Raw genomic sequence first — 21,966 nt, 5'->3', positions numbered from 1 at the left:
AAAATATCAGTAGTCGTCGAAAGAACCAGTGAAACCATCGTTTCTATGGCGTGAACAATGGGCCGTAAATTGACAGTTTTTTAAACGGGGTTTGGTGCAGGCGTCTTACCGCGATTTCCACAGCAGACAAGAAAACTTAACCGGATGTTAAACCAGCCAAAGTATCGATAAATTCAAAGAATAGTTTAAAAAAACTCAGAGCTGAGCTTTGTCTTACTTTCAGTCCACCTTCTTAACTCTTTAAAGGTTAAGTTAATGTGTCAGTCTCAGACGGCCTGGTGCGTTCAGGTACAGCTGGGAATATTTATTAGGCCTACATTGTGAAAGAGGAAGTGAGTCTTGTCAAGCAGACGCTTCTTTATTTTACTTTTCTATGACTGAATAACAGAGCCAGGCCACAATTTGAAGATTTGGAGAACAGAAAGTAAATAAATATTAACTCAACAATAAATATATACATAAACATTTAAATTTTAAAGCTTTGTCTTAAAGTTTCATTTTAGACGATATTAGATTAAGCTACATAACCTGAGTTACTTTTGTCATTGAGTGTGTTTGAATATTTTATTGGTTATTGGATGATGCATTACACACACCAGAAAGATCTCCTGAGAAAACAAACTGACTGAGCACTGATGACTTAAACTGTTCAAAACCAAACTTTGTGTCTCTGTATTTATCTGCCCAATGTTCCTCCATGTGAACAAAGGGAGAAAAGACTCATTTTAGCACTCATCACTAATTCTGTGTCTTTAAGGGTTAAACTTTCTCCTTTCTACTCAAAGCTCCACCCTATTTATGACTCAGCACACACACATCAGGAAGTAGTCAGAGATTTTCTCTCCTCCTGCAGACACACTAACACACCGCAACTTCAGAAAACACAGCAGTCAAAGTTCCAGTAACCTTTGTGGAGGAGGAAGAGGAGGAAGAGGAGCCTCAGCAGTCTGGCTGAGTTTGACTTCACTCAGAGGAAAATGGCTTCTTGTTCAGAGGAGGATCTGTGCTGCTCTGTCTGCCATGACGTCTTCAAACATCCTGTCCTCCTGTCGTGTAGCCACAGCTTCTGTAAAGCCTGTGTGCAGAGCTGGTGGTCAGAGAAACAGACCCAGGACTGTCCAATCTGTAAGAGACCTTCAAAGTCTGACCCTCCCTGTAACTTGGTGTTAAAGAACCTGTGTGAGGCCTTCTTACTGGAGAGAGATCAGAAAGCTGCAGTAGACTCTGAGGCTCTCTGCAGTCTGCACTCTGAGAAACTCAGACTGTTCTGTCTGGACCATCAGCAGACAGCGTGTCTGGTCTGCAGAGACTCTAAAAAACACTCCAACCACACATTCAGACCCATCGATGAAGCTGCTCAGGATCTCAGGGAGCAGCTCCAGGAATCTCTGAAACCCTTAAAGAACAAACTGCAAAGCTTTCAAAAAGTCAAAGAAGACTGGACAGAAACAGGAAAACATGTGAAGGCCCAGGCTGCAGACACAGAGAGGCAGATAAAGGAGCAGTTCAAGAAGCTTCACCTGTTTCTAGAAGAGGAAGAGGAGGCCAGAATCTCTGCACTGAGGGAGGAAGACGAGCAGAAGAGTCAGTGGATGAAGGAGCAGATGAAGGCTGTGAGCAGAGAGATAGCAGCTCTTTCAGACGCAGTCAGAGCCACAGAGGAGCAGCTGAGAGCTGGAGACCTCTCATTCCTGAAAAACTACAAGGCTGCAGTGGAAAGAGTCCAGCAGCGCCCCCTGCCGGAGGACCCACAGCTGCCCTCAGGAGCTCTGATAGATGTGGCCAAACACCTGGGCAACCTGAGCTTCAACATCTGGATCAAGATGAAGGACATGGTCTCCTACAGTCCTGTGGTTCTGGATCCAAACACTGCTGGTCTAGAAGTCACTGTCTCTGAAGATCTGACCTCTTTGATAAGAGAAGAGGAGAGGCCTCTTCCTCAGAATCCAGAGAGGATTGACTGTTATGGCTCCTGTGTCCTGGGCTCTGAGGGCTTCAGCTCAGGGATTCACAGATGGGACATTGAAGTTGGACAGAATGCATTGTGGGAAGTAGGTGTGTGTGAGGAGTCAGCAGACAGGAAAGAAGACATCTACTCTGGATTGTGGAGAGTATTGTTTGATGAGGATGCTGGTGAATACACAGCATGGACCCCGACAGTAGATACTATTGATCTGTCAGTGAGCGGACGTCTTCAAAGGATCAGAGTTCATCTGGACTGGGACAGAGGAAAGCTGACATTCTCTGATCCTGACACTAACACACACATACACACCTTCACACACACTTTCACTGAAACCATGTTTCCATACATTTCGTGTGAAAATTTACCTCCTCTGAAGATATTACCTATGAAGGTCTCTGTATCAGTGGAACAGTAAATATGATGATGATGATGATGATGATGATGATGATAAATGACATTTTAACTTTGACTTTTCTCACATCTGAACTTTGAAACGGAGCATGGGGTTTATCTTAAATAATGGTGCTGCCATTCCTTAGATGTATTGTTAATTTTACTTCATGACATCTTTTTTTTTTTTTACATTAAAACTGCTTTAACTAAAACAATAGCTTAATTACACACACACACACACACACACACACACACACACACACACACACACACACACACACACACACACAATCAGAACATCCAGCATTGTTACTTAAAATCCATCTTTGATATAAGAAAAAGAGGAGTACTTATGGAATGAATATCCTATCTTAAATCAAGAGCATTTTTAATTGATTTGAGAGCAGTATTTTATTGATTTCATGCTCAGATTTGTGATATTGTCTCTCAAAACTCTGCTCTTGCGCTCAAATTTGCTCTGCACGTGCTCGGTTATAATGCTGCGGGTGCTCAAACTGTGTCCTTGCACTCAGATATAATGCTGCTCGCGCAGATTTCCTGCGCTCACACTCCGGTTCTTCCTCTCCCACTGAGTGAATTTTTGCTCACAGATCTCTGTTTGCGCTCGAATTTTTTGTGGATCAACCAATAGAAGGCCGACTAGTATTGACCAATCAGATTATCCCTGTTTGTTTATGGGTGTGTTTGCTGTTGTTCACGGAGCGTCACATACGGGCGGGCACTCTTTCAACCTGGTTTATCACCCCCTGACCTCCAGGGCAGTAATAAATGTGATTTCTTTAATTTTTTGTCCTCTGTTAAAATCAAATATAAATCAATAAATACACGAGCACCCGTGTTTTTCACTGAAATAGCTATGTTGTATACCCATAGCTGCATGACACAGTGCTCTTCGCGGTGTGCTGGTGGAGAAAACAGTGTCACCATCATGAAGCTAGCGAGACAACAGCTCTCATAAAAAATGGACCGATAGAGTCAAGGAAATCAGGCAAGTTGTTTTAAATTCATTTTAATGAAAACTATATTGGGCTGTGTACTGAATATTTGATCATATACCTAACATTATGCCTGAACAATACTACACCTGTATGACATGATACGGTTTTCATTTAAATGATTTTAAAACAATTGATTTCTTATCATTGAATTATATTTGATTTTAACAGTGGACAAAAAGATTAAAGAAATCACATTTATTACAGCCCTACAGGTCAGGGGCTGATAAACCAGGTTGAAAGAGTGCCCGCCCGTATGTGACGCTCCGTGAACAACAGCAAACACACCCATAAACAAACAGGGATAATCTGATTGGTCAATACTAGTCGGCCTTCTGTTGGTTGATCCACAAAAATTTCGAGCCCAGACAGAGATCTGTGAGCAAACATTCCCTCAGCGCGAGAGGAAGAACCGGAGTGTGAGCGCAGGAAATCTGTGTGAGCAGCATTATATCCGAGCGCAAGGACACAGTTTGAGCACGCGCAGCATTATAACTGAGCACAAGGAGACAGTTTGAGCACGCGCAGCATTATAACTGAGCACGAGGACACAGTTTGAGCACGTGCAGAGCAAATTTGAGCGCAAGAGCAGAGTTTTGAGAGACAATATCACAAAATCTGAGCATGAAATCAATAAAATACTGCTCTCACATCAATTAAAAATGCTCTTGATTTAAGATAGGATATTCATGCCATAAGTACCCCCTCTAACTGATTGTAATAAGTAAAGATAGTTAACAGAGCAGCAAGCAGACTCTGCTTGAAAAGCTACATGAATATGTATCACAGCTTTTAGGTTTGAGATGTGAGTTAGTGACAGGAAAATCAGTTCTTTTCACTAAACTGAATCATTAGAATCAGTTCAGTAAAGTGATTCTTTCAAAAGATTTGTTCTCCGAATCGTTCAGTACTTATCTGCAGCTCTGCCTGTGAATCAGAATTTTACAACCTGAATCAAAGAACGTTTAATTCTGCTCTACCCTTTCAGACTGAGGATGTCAAATAAGCGGAGAATTTAGAGGACAAAAGTTAAACTGAGTGCAAAAACGACCACAGATATTTTCATGACAGTTCTGTTTACTTCAATAAGCACACAAATGACTCATTGTCAGTGAGTCATTTGTGTATGTTTCAATCTACATAGAAATGACATGCTGTCATGTAAATAAGATCGGTAGGGAAAAATGAACGAATCTTTTCAGAAAGTGATTCAGTTCAGTTTGCTCACCCAAGTGATTCGTTCATTTGAACGTAACAGACGTCACATCACCTATTTGCGTTTTGTCAGTGTATCCTGACTCTCTGCACCACACCTTGAATTGGATCCAGCCTTTCTACCCACAACCACCCTCGCTTCTTGGAATCTGCTGGTTTTACTGAGTCAGACTCCTCCAGTCCTTGATGCTTACAGCCTGAGTCAGCATGTGAGGAAGGTGAGGATATGAAATCAAACCAAACTACTTTAATACTAAAATATCACTCTTCTCCTTTTTTTTAAACAAAGGATTGAACAAGCCATCATATTTTATCCAAGTATAACCAAAACAACAACGACAAAAATGTGTTCAAACCTTTAAACCATCAAAAAAAAAAAAAAAAAAAGTCTTTACAGACCATGTCCACACCACTCCCTGGAGAAAACAAAAGTCAGACCGATGTGGGGGAAGGTATTTTTCACTCTTAACAGCAGATTGCAAATTACAGATACATGAACATCAAGTTAACAACCCGGTAAATGACACACTGCTCTCTAACTGCACACCTTATCTTCGTCAGGTTCACTAAAGATGAATTACTTGAAAATCATCATTAACAGTCAGGCTCTCACCATCAGAGTAAATGTGCTCTGTTATACTTAACTTTCACAGAGAACAAGAAGTCATCAAACAACACATACATATCAGGTGTAAAACAGATAACACTTCACAAGTCTTTCTCGTCAGAGTTTTTCTAAAATGATTAGTGACACAATTAAAATAAATAATAATAAAAATAAACAATTCTGAGCAAGTGTGTGTCTTATCAGACTTATTATCGTCCATATTCACCTGAAAAGTCCAGAAAAAATTGTCTGGTTTCAAATGTTAAAAGATAAAAGTTTTGTCTGAGTTACGTAATTCCTAGAAATCTACCAATGGGTGTTGTGTTGGTCCTGCTGCTTCAGGTAGGGTGAATAAACATCTGTAAAAAAAATATAATAAAAAGAAAAAAATACCGTATAATGTTATTAGCATTGTAGTAGTATTATCATTTTTGTAATGTTCTTGTATTTTCATCATTTTTATTATTTATTCATTTTGTGGTATCTTTTACTATAACTGTGTTTGAGAGCTTGTGATGGGATGGGGTGTATTTGAGGAGAAGTTGTATGTATGGTGTGCGCATATTTTACCACTGTAATCTATAGCCCTGTTTCCTCTGAGCCTTATGAGCCTTAAAACAAGATGCTGCACCTCAAGGGACAATCATGAATAAAACTGGATTAAAAATTGAATTCAGGGTATGACGCAAGGAAGGGGACTTAGCCAGAAGTGAATCCAGCCAGCCTGCTACATGGGCGTCCTGGCCACTAGGCCAAACCTGTGCCCGGGACTGCACCTTAAACTTAGCACACAAAGTCTGAGGATTTACGTTTGTATGATCGTTTCTTTGTTGTAACAATGCTTCTTGGTAGTAAATCCCATACTGTCATATAACCTGTTTATTTCCCTTTTAAATGGATCCACCTTAAGGAACATGTATTAGTGAGCTGAGTCTGTGTGAAGCACCCTAAAAGTTTGCCAAAGCTTCTCTGTTATAGAAATAAGGACCCAAATTCAAACCCCTTTACTTTCTGTGCTGTGCTTAACTTTTCTGACTTACCAAATTTTGAGGCTTGGGAAAAGGTCTTCCAGGAGCCAGAGAATACACACTGTCTCAAGAAACTGCACACTTTGTGAATAATTGACATAAAAACAAATATTATGATGTTTGGTTGAAATAATTCTTCATTTGTTAAATTGTCATTAAAAGAAAGTACACCTTGACTCCTCCAAGTGCTTGTGTCAATGTCCCTCTGAGGTCATCTTGTCTTATTTACTTGCGTATCTGTCAGAAAAAAGCTGCTGTGATAACCATGAAGAGATCTTTGTGTGCTCAGCCTCTAAACTACATGCTGTGCAGAGGTGTGATGGCGAAGTTGTATTTCCTTGTTTTGCCATCTGTGTCATTTCATTTACTGAACCTGTGAAAGACACGCTCACCAACACACTGCATGGTGCATATTGTAAGGTGAAACTGTCTGTGCTGTTATTCTTTTAGCGTTGAGCTGTTTCTGTCTTTATCTTTCTGTGAAGTCATGTGGGAGGGAAGGAAATGAACCAGGCATCATATGGACAGAAGAGAGTGTATTTTCACTCTCATCTTGGTGAAAATGGAAGGAAAGTTTTTGAATGAAACGGCCGAAACATAAAATATGTTCTGTCTGAACTGTAAAGAAGTGCCGTATGGACAGAGGAGATAAAAATGAAAGTTTGGTGAAAGCGTTTGATTTATTCATAGTTTCTATCTTACTGTTAAACTGTCCTCTGCTGTGACTCTGGAAACTCATCTTCAGTCTTTTATTGACATCCTCTGGTATGATTCCTTATTTAGGAGAGTTCTACTGGTTGTGGAACTCAGGTACAGGAGGAGTAGTGTGGATTTCACCCTGAATCCAGGACAATAGACCAGCTCTTATCCTTGTAAGGCTTCTGGATGGGGCACGGCAGGGGCCATCCAGTCTACCTGTGTTTAGAGGATTTGGAGAAAGCCTACAATCATGTCCCTTAGAAGGGGTTCTTCTGGAATAATGGGTTTGTGGAAGCCGTTGCAAGTGTTGTGTGTGTTGGCCTCCACCGGGGTTGTTCCTTGTTCCAGATTCTGCCTTGAGTTTCATCTCTGCTTTTTACAGAAGATGTGGTTCTGTTAGCTTCATCAGGCTAGCACCTCCAGCAGGCCATGGGCTGGTCAGCAGCTCAGTTACGAGCTGGCAACTATAACTCTGAGGCGATAGTTCTCTGCCGGAAAACAGTGGCTTGAGCCCTCTGGTTGGGGAATGAGTATTTGCTCCATGTGAATGAGTGTAAACCCCTGTTTCCACCACGTTACCCTTCTGTTGGAGTGCCAGACTAAACTGATCCAAACCCAGAAGGTGGAGCTTGAAACACTACAGTCGGTTGATTGCTGTATTTCTCCTGGTGGCACTCAGCTTTCTCTGAAACAAGGCTTGATTGTTCTTTGTAACAAAGAGCCACATGCTAATCACTTACTGTGTGGCATTTTTCTTCTTCGCTGGATTTCTTAGCAGGGTACACTGTGTTGCACTGCTGTGGCATCACGCCATTACATATTTGACGCAGCTATCGGCTCCCAGCTTACACACCCACACCGCCTACCAAGAGGAGCTTTACCAAACCAAACCTAACCTAACAGTACTGATCCAAACTGGACTGATTGGTGGAAACAGGGCTCATGTATCTAAAGGTCTGGCTCACAAGTGATCATCAGTTGGTCTACATCCCAACTCTCACCTTTGTTCAGGAGCTCTGGGTGTTGAGCTGAAGAATGGGGTCTGGGATAGAAGCAGCCACAGGTTGAGCCATAGGTCCTTAGCCATAGTTCTTATGCCGCGGCCATACCAAACGCGAACACGCAAATTTATTCGCGCGAATGGCCTGTCACGCGCCCGAGTCTCGCCGCTGGACTATTTTGACAAGATGAGGGGCGAACGCGGGTTAGCGCGGTACTGCGCATGCGGAGTAGAGAGCCCATTCATTTAAAGACCGAAAGTCCAAAAGAGCAGCTGAACAACAGTGAGCTGTGGTTTCAAAAGCATGACAGGAGAGTGTGTGAAAGCTTTGGAGATCACAATCAATGCCTGCTGCCTCTTCCTGGTAATCCACCTCCACCAGCCCTGCCTGGCTGTTCCCTACGATCTCAACCTCGATCCCCCGAACCTTCGACCCCCGAACCCCCGACCCATGTTCCTGGAGGTCCCCCTGGGGATAATGAAGGGGTGGAGGAAAGAGAGGAGCACAGTGAACTTCCATCTTTTCCCTGGCTCTGCTCCTGCCCCGCTCCTCCCTCCTCTCTATCAGGCTCAAAACTCCACTGAGGAAATCACAGTCAGACTCAGTGATGACCCGTGCAGACAAATCCAGCTGGAAACGAATGTTTACAGAACTTACCTTCAAAACCTGTCTCCTCAGCAAGTTTCACCCAAGCCTGCTCCTTTTTTTCTGGTCTCTGTAGAGTACACACGTCGTATCGTATAACTCTGCATGATGACACACCGCACAGATTATTTTCTCCTCCATCCTCTGGCAGAGTTAGAGCCGGAGCAGGTGGCGATTCCCCCCCAACGTCATCAAATCAATAACGTTGTGGGGGAATGTCATCGCTGATTGGCGGCCACGGCAAGCCTTCACACGAATTTGCGTCAAAAGTTTAATATTTTGAACTTGAGCGAATTCGCGTCTACCGCCCAAACGCGTGAACGCTCCAAACGCGCCGCGTCAAATGCCCCAAATTCGCCGCCCGAGGGGAATCGGCGGCTAAACGCGTCTTTGCATTGACTTTGTATGTAATCGCGCCGCAAATTCCCGTTTGGTGTGGCCACACTATTAGTGCCATAGGCACTAAGAACTGAATAATAAGGATTCATCCTGGATGCTTTTCTCTGGAGGTGTTCTGGGCAGGTCCAACTGGGCGTAGGCCCTGGGACAGTCCCAGAACTTTTAAGAGCTTGTTATATCTCACTGGAAATCGGTGGTGGGAGGAGTTGGGAGAGGGATGCCTGGTTCAATTTGCTTGGACTGCTGTCCCAACCGGGGACATGAGGGATGTAATGGATGGGTGAATATGTGTGGTCAAAGCACATTGCTTTGCATGTTCTCTGATTCACTCTTGGTTCCTGCATGCTGTTGTTACAAACTTTATGGCTTTATTTTGATGAATGAGTTTGGGAGATCTGATCAGAATCTTAACCGAAATCGTTATGTTACTGACGGTTATACCTCTTTGCAAGGCCAACTGAAAGTTTAGTTTTTGGTCCAAAAAGAGAAAGTAGCCTTTCAGATGATAATACTGTACATTTGGTTGTAAACGTTAAAATCTGCACATCCCTGCTGCTCTTTGCTGCTTGAGTAACGGCTGTAAACAGCTGAAACACAAGCTGAGACATTTCACTTCGATAAAAGAAACAACCCTCACTATCTGAAGGTTTGTGCCATGATGATTTAGCTTCCCGACAGCCTGATGGTTTGTCTGACATCCATCACTTTAAAGAGCAATCAGCAGTTAGATACATGTCAGAGGAAAGCCTGTGTATTAGTCTGTGATCAGAGAAACGTTTCTGTGTAACGAAGGAAAGAAACATACAGAAAATGAGAGACAGACATCAGTCAGAGGACAGAAATGTTCCCAAACAGCAGTCTTATTAAAAGCGGCCTCACATGATGGGCCTTTTAAACCAGTCCCTGCTCGTATCCCTCACTGTAACTCCACCGCTCCTGCAGCCCACACACGCTGCAGCTCAGCTGAGCAGCTCGGGACACATAAACCACAATTAAAGCCGATCCTGTGACACCCTGCTACACCTCCAGGATTTAATGTACATTTTCTATCATTACTGGGACTCCCAGTGTCTTCATTTCACACAGTTGTTGAAAATGTGCCATTCAATTACAAAACCCTGTTCTGGTCAATTGTGATGACTTATTGAACACACACAGCCGCTCACACAGCGCAGACAACAGATGGGATGTACTTCTGACCACTTGCTGTTTTGTGTCTGTTTCTCTGAACCAAAAGGGAGGATGAATATATGTGAAGGTGTTTTGGATTCTGGGCTCGGTGGCTTTACATAACCAGCTTGTTTCTGTGTGTGTGAGTGTGTTTTAAGTCCTGGACAAAAACACAATAACTGTACTCCCACCCACAACACCAGGCGACAGGTTCTCACACCTACATCCAGAATAAGTGTTTTCAATACACTCTTCATTTTGAACTTAAAATATCGGGGTTTTTTTTAAAGAAAAGGAAAAGATGATTAGGGCTGCACGGTGGTGCAACAGTTAGTGCTGCAGCCTCACAGCAAGACGGTCACCTGTTCGATTCCCAGCTTGGCCAGTGCGCCTTTCTGTGTGGAGTTTGCATGTTCTCCCCGTGCATGCGTGGGTTCTCTCCGGGTACTCTGGCTTCCTCCCACAGTCCAAAAACATGATCACATCATCAGGTTAATTGATCACTCTAACTTGCCTGTAGGTGTGAGTAGGTGGTTGTCTGTCTCTCTGTGTCAGCCCTGTGATTGGCTGGCGACCAGTCCAGGGTGTACCCCGCCTCTCACCCAATGACAGATGGGATAGGCTCCAGACACCTGCAACCCTGAACAGGATAAGTGGTTCAGAAAAAGCTGAATATTGTAAAAGAAGAGTGTCACACTCCAATCATCTGATGAACTGTAAACACTTGAAAATGTTTCCCGAACCTTTACCTAGACTCTAATGGCTCTAATTTCGTGGCGCAGCGCAGGGGGTGCAAGCCTGGCGCACCCTGCGAAGTGCTAATTTCATGCGGGGCACCGCCGTGCGCTGACGATTTGACAATTTGGTAGACCGTCTGCGCAGAGATGGGTGTGACTGCGCACCAGGGGGAGATGACGGCGCACCAGGGGGAGGTGTCGGCAGATTCATGTTGGCGCAGTGACAATTTAGTGCCAAAACAGTGCAGAAAGTGCACTGAAAGCTCGCCAGCTCCAACCTGGTCTATTCTCGGTGCAAAGCAGAGCGCACCCTCCGCAGCTGTAATTTGGTGACAGGCGCACATGTGTGCTCATGTCAACAAAGCCTCAAATGCAATAAACAATCACAGCAATCACTATTTTATGTACCAGTCTGAACCAGCATATACATTTATATCTATATTAACTGTCCCGTCACATCTGATGTCAGATTAAAGCCGTTTGTCATAATGGAAAGTTAACCTGACGCAGCTGGAAGTTTGATGCACATCTTACAATTAAACAATAAACAGCCTTAACATCTGATACTGAGTATATATCTGGTTCTCTTATTTCATTTAATTCAAAGAAAAGAGGGAGAGAAAAGACGAAGAAAAAAAGAGACAAAATAAATGTGTGTCACTCAGGATTTACCCATGATTTCCCATATTTCTCTGTTTTAGTCTTTATTTTTAACGTGATCTAAAAAGATGGAGTACATTATTGTAAGGAGGATGAGGTGGAGACACTGGGAGAGTATACAGTGTATCACCAAAGGTTCTGCTATTTGGCGATGACAAACCAGGAGTGCAGGTGGATCAAAAGTATTCTGAATGGATAAGCCAGCTGTGTAACTGTCTCTTCATTTTGTTCTCCTATTAATGACAAAGGAACAGGTTAAGAACATGAGAGACTCCAGACCCAGAAACAGACCAGGAGAGCAACAGGCTGATCTCCTCTCCCATCACACACCACACTGATGAAATGAATAAACTTTGATAACATATTCTCCTATTTTCATTGAGCTACACCTTTAAATGACTAAAGCACAGTGTGATATTTTAGATTTCTTGGAACAAAAACGACATAAAGTCTGAACTTGGATTTCACAGAGCTGCGTTTTATTGCTCCTGTGTGCCGGGTTGTGCTCATGTGGAAACGTGAATTGGGGTCAGTGGATCAGCCTCTTAAAGTGTGCAGGTTCATGTGTCAGCCGCAGTGAATCCTCTGGGCATGTTGGAGATCACATACATGACAGGTTTTTCTTCAGTAAGCAGGTTAAAACGGCTCAGAAAGCCGTTTACTTTCCTGACTGCAGGTCACGAGGGCGGCCCTCCTGTGTGCTTTTCATACCATACACACACACACCTCTGATGTCACACAGCAGCGTATAGATGAACTGGGATCAGAGGTGGGCCTGCTATTAAAGGACCACAGAGGCTTGAGCTGTGCTGTGGCAGGAAAAAGGTGAGTGAAATAATGCTACAGTGGAGAGAAACGAAAAAATCAGTGTGGACTCCAGCTGGTTGACCTTACCTTTGAGAGAAAAAGATTACACTTTTACAGCAGCTGACACATTTCAGAGTGAGCGCACGCTGTGGATATTTTCACCTCTTTCCTTTGGTGCGAAGCTCATCCCCTCCTCCCTGTATGGTGAGTCACAGTATGAGCATAATAAACACATATCAGACTCTACCTGTCACCTTCCAAATAATGAGACGATGAAGAAACTAACAGCTCAACGCTGGCTGATAAAGCTGCATTCATTCAAACAAGTTAGCGTTCTTCATACACCAAATTAAAACTGTAAGCAGCATAAAAATGTCTGGTTGCTTTGTGTTCCATTTTCAGATATGATACTATATCTTGATGTCAACTTCTTTTGAGTTCTGGCCGTTACAGAGCAACTGGTGTTTTGGAGCAAAGAGTGACCATGCCAACTGGTGACTCTCAACTGAATGTGTCAGTGATTGCCTGCTCAGAGTCACCAGTTAACAGGGTCACACTTTACACTAAAACACCAGCAACATCAACAGCTGCATTATTAAATGTGTCTTTTAGATCCAGCCTCAGTTAGCCAGGCTCACAAATAAGCAATATTAATGACTGATATTTTATATCTTGCTTTTACTTTGTGTATTTAATGCAAAAGTTGGTTTCAGGCTGAGGTTAAGGGAGTTCTTTGCCGTCCATCAATTTGTTGTCATTTAGGTAAAAAGTGCTTTTTTGATGGTTAAAAGCCTCCCATCACTTGATCAACCATTAAAACTTTTCAGAAATTTCTTAACATTTCAAATTCCTGTTTTTATGAGAAAGTATCTCATTAAGTATCTTTTGGCAAGGCACCGCCCTGTTGGTTGTGGCTGCCTGTTACAGCAGCTCTCTCTTCTTTGTCCGTTTTCTTGTAATTTATTGATCTATTTTTTGTCATCTCAGCATTTGGAGTGGATCATTACTTTGTATGGCTCATTTGCTGGTTGTGTCTTCAGTGATATTTTTACTACATGTAACCATGGCTGCATTGTTTACGAGTGAACCCAGCAGTTAGCAGTCTGTAGCATGTCAATGCTAACTGGTGCAAGTCCTGATGTTTCCCTACAAGGTGAGGAGAAGGAGGTGAGGACGACGTGCTGGTTCTCAGGTGTGAGCTAAGAAGTGATGACATGGACCTGTCCTTCCATCCATCGTTATTTGGAACGTAAGATCTATCTCCAATAAGATGGACGAGCTAGCTAGGCTAACCCAGCAACAGAGGGAATACCAGAGGGCAGAGTAGCATCATGCTATTCACAGACATGGCTAACAGAGCTAACATCAGACACCAACGCCACATTGGAAGAGCTTCACCTGCTGTGAGCAGACAGGATCCAGGAGACAGAGACTGAACAGACTGCTGAAGAAGCTCAGTCCCGGACCCTGTGGAGGTGGAGGCTGGCTGAACTGGACAATGATGGACAAGCTGTCAGCATCTATTTTTTTATGGACCTTTCTGCACTTTCTATACACTTTCCTGCTGTGACTCCTCCTGAATTTCTCTTCTAGGATAAATAAAGTATTTCATATTCTATTCTATTCTATTCTATTCTATTCTATTCTATTCTATTCTATTCTATTCTATTCTAGAATAGAAGAGAATAGAAGAGAAGAGAAGAGAAGAGAAGAGAAGAGAAGAGAAGAGAAGAGAAGAGAAGAGAAGAGAAGAGAATAGAAGAGAAGAGAATTCTAAAACAGGAAAATAGAAAATAAATAGATTCCTGTTTTAATGAGGTAATATCTATCTATCTATCTATCTATCTATCTATCTATCTATCTATCTATCTATCTATCTATCTATCTATCTATCTATCTATCTATCTATCTATCTATCTATCTATCTATCTATCTATCTATCTATCTATGGACTCCAAAGGTCTCAGCGGAGGTTGTTAAAGAAAGATAGAAAAAACACACACTCCCTGACTTCCTGTTACACCGAATGATCCTTGTTAACACACACACACACACACAAGCAGAACCCAGACGAACACACTCACCTTGACTCCTGAAACTCAGCTCTTAGTGACTCTCAGAGCCAAGCTGCATCTCTCACACACTAACAGAAACACACACACACACATGCTCCTGTGCTAACCTCTGTGGATTGTGTAACTGTTATCAGGCAGCAGTGACCCCCTGCCCCCCTCATCGTCGGGGTCTCTGCTGGGGTTAATTACCTAATAACTGAACATGTCCGAGCATCACCTTGTTTCTGCTGAGACACGCTGAATTCCTCTAACACCAGAGAAAAAAGAGATTTCCCCTGGCACCGAAACACACAGCAGCGTGTGAATGTATGTGTGTGTGTCTGTGTGTTTAAATCATGGCACATGACTCAGTTTCAAAGTGAACGGTGGAAAATGAGCAAACTTGGCCAGACAGTCATGTGAAAAGAGTACTGTGGATGTCATAAATCGTTCTGTCGACATTGGAAAAGACTTTGTCTGATGCAACTGCACCTTTAAGTGACCAAAGTAAGACACCCAAAAATGACGTTGAAAGGACGGAACGACACCTCCTTTAAAAGTGTCTCTGCTCTGCATCCTTTTTAAAGAGAAGTTATGGAGCTTATAATTGTTAAAAAATAAGAGAAAAAAAAGTGTGGAATTATCATATATAGGTTATTGCCGTACGAGCCTGATTTACTTCTTTATACTTCTTTATCAATTTGACGGTGTGGATTCAGCACACTCAAGATTCACAAAAAAAGCTTTTTCTATTTATTTTTTTCTTTACAGACCAATGTTATGGCTGATTTATGGTCACTGCCATCTTGAGTCAAGAGGTGCATTCCTCAGAACAGTTTGTAAAAAATAGCAACACACCATGGATTACCTGCAAAAGCCAGTCTCTTTCTCAAAATCCTTGCTTCATCCCTCAAAAGTAAATTTCTGTGTCAGTGAACGTGTCAGTGCATCAGAATATCGAGTCCTGGTGTCAGTGTAAGGATAGCACAGTCATAGTGCTGAGTCATGTTGTCAGCGTAACAGTTTTCTCTGGAAGGTTGTTCTGATGTGAACTATGGTTAAAGTTTTGATGACAGTTATTGTAAACTGTAATTTATATCTTAGTGTATGTGGGAGATTGATTATAAGTGACTGGACAAAATTCACATTTTCCCTTTCACTGTTTGTGCTGTAATTTGTTGACTGACCCCATCATTGGGATACAGCGAGGAGAAGAAGGAGCTGCATGGGACAAAGAAAAAAACAACAAAAGTAGAAATGTGAACACAGATCAGTCTCTTTAGGGATAGCTGTTCATGCAGTGCTGTGTGAATTACAGAGCAGTGCAGTCTCCCTACACCTCCTTATGTTCCTGTTTGCTGGGCCACAAATTCTCATCACCATCACAACAAAGATCTCTGTCCACAAAAAGTCTGAATAATGGAGGACACAGTAGTTCTCCCAGCTTTTAGCTGCATCCTTCAACCAACCTGGGCCATTGTAACCCCATGATGGAGAACATGGTCCACAGGTTTAACAGATCTTTATTTTCCTTTACAGGAAATGTGTTTCCACCAGTGGGGAACCTTCAGGGACTTCTAGGCCTTCAGAGAAGGCCTTAAAAAATCTGGACCAAAAATATATGTATCATATATCTATATAAATATATATAATTTCTCATTTAGTTGAATAAAATACATTTAATACACCATGTAAGTTTTGAAATGAAGTGTACTGCAAAGTTCACTTCAGCAATGAAAGGGTTACTGTCTTGAAACATGTTATCTCTATCAGAGCCCGGTTTGCTGGCTCGTTAAGTGGTTAGGACTTCATGAAGGCCAGGCTGTGTTTTGGTTTGGTGAGAGACAGGAAAATTGACCAATCACGATTTGATTTTTTTGGGGGCGGGACAAAAACAGAAGATCATAGGCCTTAGTGAAGTCCGAACAGTGGGCAGAGTGGTGAGAACGGTGAAAGGAATGGCAGAAGACGAGAGCGAAGTTGTGGCTAGCTTGATAGCATTTATTCAGCGTGTGCGAGTAAAAATTTCATCTGGTCGTGCGAGTGCTTATGTCTTAATACTTCATCTATCACGGGCACTGCGTAAGACATTGTGGTTTGAATTATTCCTCTCTTTCACTGGCTCAGTCAGTCTCCTCCATCTGAACTCTCCCCTGTTCTAAAGAGAGAGCGCTGTCGCGTACACACGCAGCGCGTATGTGCATCACACACCGAAGACAGACAGAACTTCACAACGACACAAGTTTCACTATTTTAAACTCAGCCTTCTAACTATATAATTCCCGCTGCTCTAGACTCTCCTGATTGAAGAAGATGCTGCGTTAAAGCAGAGCTACGTTAGTTTAACTCACGACATGTCATCACCAAAAAAGAAAGATAGAAAACAGCAAAGGCTCTGGTAGACTCTTCATCAACAAGTGCAGCACAGTTATCTGTCTCCGTCTCTGAGGTCTCCTGCAGCGTCTTTGGATCAAACCAACTAAGAGAGAGGGGGTGGATGGTTTTTGAGGTTTCGATATAATGCCCAAGTACAGGACTTGATTCACTTTCAAAAAATATTAGTGATCACAGGAGCATTCTTAAAGTTGGGGGACAATCAGGAGAAATCACAAGCCAGGAGAACAGCCAGAGAAGGGGTTTAAAAAATGGGAGACTCCCTCCATATTCAGGAGTGTTGGCAGCCTGCCAGTACTCTCGATGGGTAAAAGTAACGAGTTTATGTTTGACACAGATTGACGAAGATGAAAACTAAAGACATTTTCTTCATCATTTTAGGTTATTTTAGTAAGTTTTGTAAACTCACTTAATAATGTTAGTCATTGTTTTATGTAAAGCCTCTTTTTTATTTTTATTTATTTATTCAATGAAAATGTTTTTTTGTTAACCACTTTTTTCCGCGATGATTTCTTTTCTGGGCTGTGAGGGCTGAGGTGAAGGCCCAGCTGTAGTACTCACGGTTCGCCACTGGTTTCCACTGTCTGGTTAATGAGATGAACCTTTGGGCTGTTTCAGAAAACTGGTTGATCATTGGTTGATTTGATGCTTCACACATTTCCTTTTGTTAAAGTCAAGATTGACCAGGGAGCAATTTACCAATCCAGACAAATTTAGAAAAAATGTCTGATGGAATTGTGTGGAAAGATGTTTGACATATTATAATAACTTGTTCAAACTTTTTGCATGTTCAGACTTGTGAGATGAACTAATGACTAAATGTTGCAGGAGTGAGACTATTTACAGGTTTTCTCAGATGTTTTGGTACATTTCTCAGATCAGAATTGAAATTCTCAAAACTCCCTGTTCAATTTTCACATCATTGTGTCACTTGTGCTCATCAAAAGAGCAGTTTCTCATTTCTTTGAACAAGCTGCAGATGTTTTGGGAAATCCATGCAAATGATTATGTACAATTCTCTGCTGTTTTCTACTTTATCAGCTGCTTTTGTCATGTTGATCAAAATGGATTATCATGGGGCTCTGTTAAATAGTCTCACCCTCCATAACATTTAGTCATTAGTTCATCACACAAGTCTTTACATGCAACAAGGTTGACTAGTTATCATAATATGTCAACCATCATTCCACACAATTCCTTTAGACTTTTTTTCTAAATTTGTCTGGATTGGTAAATTGCTCCCTGGTAAATCTTGACTTTAACAAAAGGAAATGTGTGAAGCATCAGCTCAACCAATGATCAACCAGTTTTCTGAAATAGCTCAAAGGTTCATCTCATGAACCATCAATGACTGTGTCCTCATCATTCAGACTTTTTGTGGACAGAGATCTTTGTTGTGATGTGGGTGAGAATTTGTGGCCCAGCGTACAGAAACATAAGGAGGTGGAGGAAGACTGAACTGCTCTGTAATTCACACTGCGCTGCATGAACAGTTTCCCCTAAAGAGGCTGATCTATATTCACATTTCTAGTTTTTTTTTCTTTGCACTATGCAGCGCCGCCTTCTCCTCTCTGTATCCCAATGATGGGGTCAGTCAATAAATTACAGCACAAAAAGGTGAAATGTGACATTTTGTCCACTCTCTTGTAATTAATATCCCACTAAACTAAGATATAACTTACAGTTTACAATAAGTGTCATCAAATTCTTCATTCATCATTTAGGCATAGTTTGCATCAGAATGTCCTTACAGAGTAAACCGTTATACTGACAACATGACTCAGCACTTTGACTGTCCTATCCATACACACTGACACGTTCACTGACACAGAAATTAACTTAACAAACTTTATTAAGAAAAAGGAATGACTGTTTTGCAAATGGCGAGGATGATTCGAGAAATGTACCAAAACGACTGAGAAAAACCGTAACAGAGATTCCTGATAATCCATTTTGATCAACATGACATAAGTAATTGATAGTGTAGAAAATAGCAGATAATTGTACACAATCATTTGCATGGATTTCCCAAAGTATTTGCAACTTGTTCAAAAGAATGAGAAACTGATTTTTTGATGTGCACAAGTGACACAATGATGTGAAGATTGAACAAGTAGTTTTGAAAATTTCAATTCTGATCTGAGAAATGAACCAAAGCAACTGAGAAAAACTGTTAACTGCATGTTCTCCCAGATCAGCCTGGTGGGTTTTTTTTTTACAGTTGTACTGCAGTTTCTCTTGACCACTCTTATTGAAATGTGTCCTTGTTACAGGCACAACTCACAAACTTGGCAGTTTTCAGAATTCGTCTCTATATCAGGGGTCTCAAACTCGTGCCATGGAGGGCCAAGAGGCTGCAGGGTTTTCTTTCCAACCAGAAACTCCACCAGCTGATTCCACTGATTACCTCACCTTCAAGCAGAAAGCAGGGTCTAATCAGTGAAACCAGCTGGTGGAGATTCTGGTTGGAAAGAAAACCTGTAACCTATTGACCCTCCATGGCACGAGTTTGAGACCCTTGCTCTTATATGTTCTTCTTTACCAGCTCCTTCTACAGCAGACCTGGGCAAACTACGGCCCGCGGGCCACATCCGGCCCTTTGTACGTCCCTGTCCGGCCCGCGTGAGGCCAATCATAAACATAAACATGAAACTCGTGCGGGTGCATATGTCTTAATACTCCATCTACCACAGGCACTGAACAAGACATTTTGGATTGAATTCTCCCTCTCTTTCACTGGCTCAGTCAGTCTCCTCCACCTGAACTCTGCTGTTCTGAAGAGAGTGCTGTCACGTACACGCGCAGCGCATGTACGCGACGGCACTCTCTTCAGTACAACGATACGCGTTTCACTATTTTAGAGTCAGCCTTCTCACTATAAAATTCACGCTGCTTTTTCCTGATTGGAGAGGATGCTGCGTTAGAGCAGAGCTACGTTAGTCTAACTCACGACATGTCATGTCAAAGTTCTCCAAAAAAGAAAGGAAACAGCTAAGGCTCTGATAAAGTCTTCATCAACAAGTGCTGCACCGTTATCTGTCTCTGTCTCTGAGATCTACTGCAGCGTCTCTGGATCAAACCAACTAAGAGAGGGGGGTGGATGGTTTCTGAGTTTTCGATATAACGCCCAAGTACTGGACTTGATTTGACTTAGTAAAATATTAGAGCTCACAGAAGCATACTTAAATTTGGTGGACTATCAGGAGAAATCACAAGCCAGGAGAACAGCTGGAGAAAGGGTTGAAAAAAATGGGAGACTCCCTCCATATTCAGGAGTGTTGGCAGCCTGCCAGCACTCTCGATCGGTAAAAGTGAGTTCATGTATGACAGATATTGACAAAGACGAAAACTTAAGACATTTTCTCTTTCATTTTAGGATTCAATAATTGTTTTTTTTTTCTACTTGACCTATACACCACAGTTTTACATCACCTAAAATAAACATTTACAGAGTGCTTTATTCTTCTGATAATCAGTTCCGACTATTCAAAATATTTAATTTAGAGCATTTTACGATGGAAGAAAGTTGGTGGCCCTCTGACACAATTCAGGTTCCTCATGTGGCCCCTGGTAAAAATTAATTGCCCACCCCTGTTCTACAGGTATATCAAGGTATGGATGGGATTTGAACCCATGATCTTTGGTTTACGAGACCAACACCTTACCACTTGGCCACCACAACTTGTTGCAAACATTATTTGTCTCTTCTTGATTTGATGTATAGAATTTTTTTCCCTAGATGATGAAACTTAAACAAATACACAACACAATGTTACAGTCTGTCATTCTGTCAGTCTTGCTGTTTGATGGTTTCTATTTGCTCTCTAACTCCCCATTAAGCAGTTTTCCTCAGAAGCCACTGACTTGTTTACAAAATACCAAACAGTTTGTAATAAAAGTAACCAGAGAAAGATGCAGCGCTCTATTAGGCCAAACTCCCTGATATTAGATGTCTCCTTAAAGAAACCTGACTCTTTGCTTTGACATCAGATTAAACTGGAGGTCTTCCTCTCATGAGATATCTTTATGTAAGAATGCTCCATGATCACACAAAGTTTGTGAAACAAGACCAGTGATTAAGGATGAGAAAGGCACTCTGTTGATTTTTTTTTTTTTTATCTGAAGCAACAAAAAGTTTTTTGTGCAATCACAGAAGAGTCCCTGAGGAGATTAATCTTCATTTACTTGAAGATCATTGGTGATAAGGGGGCCAATCCTTAATGAGAAAGACCAGGTAGGTGGTTTCTGAGCTATTTGTCACTCTGTTGGAGAGCATTAGAGAGAGAAGACAGAGAGTCAGCAGACAAGGATGAGATGTGAGCTGAAATGAGTTACTTTGGGTTTCATTGTGCGGTGTTCTGAAGGGACTGATTACAAAAAAACAAGCTAACTAGTTTGATCTGAAAAAACATGAACACCTGTCACCTCCATCTGTAAATGTCATTACTGCAGAGCTAGATAGTGCTTAGTCTCTCACCGATGTTTACATAAGTTTAATTTAAACCTGTTAGATTCTGCTAAACCCTGAAGCCTTGAAGTGAAGACACGAATGGAGATTTGAAAGACCAACGCCGTACCACTTGGCCACCATGCCAGGGTTTTTGACTGATTAGATGGCTGAAGGTTCCTTTGATCCTGTTTGTTAACAGTGGGTTGAAACTAACATCTTCCATTTTCTTCACATTTTTTTTTTGTCATTAATCCGATCTGTTGACCCCATTTTCATGTACTTAAGAAGACTTTCTGAACAGAGCATAGACTGTATAGCAGATGGAAATAGGCACCTAGACACATTGATTTTTCTCAAATCAACATTTTGCATCAGTCCAACTTAAGGTTGTTGTTTCAACTCAATAGTCTGCCAAACCTCAAAGTAAAATCTTATATACTTTATTGCACTGTAAAAATGTGACAAGTTGATCTTACTTAAAAGAATCTAGGAAAACAATTGCACTAAAAGGGTTAATAAATATAACTAATAGTCTTAAGTTGAGTTTACTTTATGTCTACTTGTAAAGTTTACTTTACAGCCTTATCAAATGACTTATTTCAAACCGTGAATGGGGAGGGAATGCAGTGGTTACTAGACCCCACTGTACATAGGGATGTTGTCCTGCCAAAAGCACAGGCTTTCTGTGCTCCACATGGCATGGACCTGCTGTCTGTGCCCTGTGG

General features: G+C 41.8%; 1 protein-coding gene and 1 non-coding gene across 2 annotated transcripts; one reads left to right on the top strand and one right to left on the bottom strand.

Annotated features, from left to right (window-relative positions):
- The first annotated feature begins 824 nt into the window (after window positions 1–824).
- LOC141793610 (E3 ubiquitin-protein ligase TRIM35-like) lies at window positions 825–2,403 on the top strand. Its single transcript, XM_074674407.1, has one exon. It carries the CDS (start codon window positions 978–980, stop codon window positions 2,379–2,381), a length of 1,404 nt encoding a protein of 467 aa, XP_074530508.1. The 5' UTR covers window positions 825–977; the 3' UTR covers window positions 2,382–2,403.
- A 17,998-nt stretch (window positions 2,404–20,401) lies between these two features.
- trnat-cgu (transfer RNA threonine (anticodon CGU)) lies at window positions 20,402–20,473 on the bottom strand. Its single transcript has one exon. It is a non-coding gene; the product is annotated as a tRNA-Thr (tRNA).
- Between the last annotated feature and the right edge of the window lie 1,493 nt (window positions 20,474–21,966).

Source organism: Halichoeres trimaculatus, unplaced genomic scaffold (genome assembly GCF_033239565.1).
Source record: "Halichoeres trimaculatus isolate MK-OKI-2021-1 unplaced genomic scaffold, fHalTri1.1 fHalTri1_scaffold_7, whole genome shotgun sequence".
Classification (NCBI taxonomy): Eukaryota; Metazoa; Chordata; class Actinopteri; order Labriformes; family Labridae; genus Halichoeres; species Halichoeres trimaculatus.
Note: the sequence above shows the minus strand (reverse complement) of the source record. Positions and strands in the feature narration are given on the sequence as shown.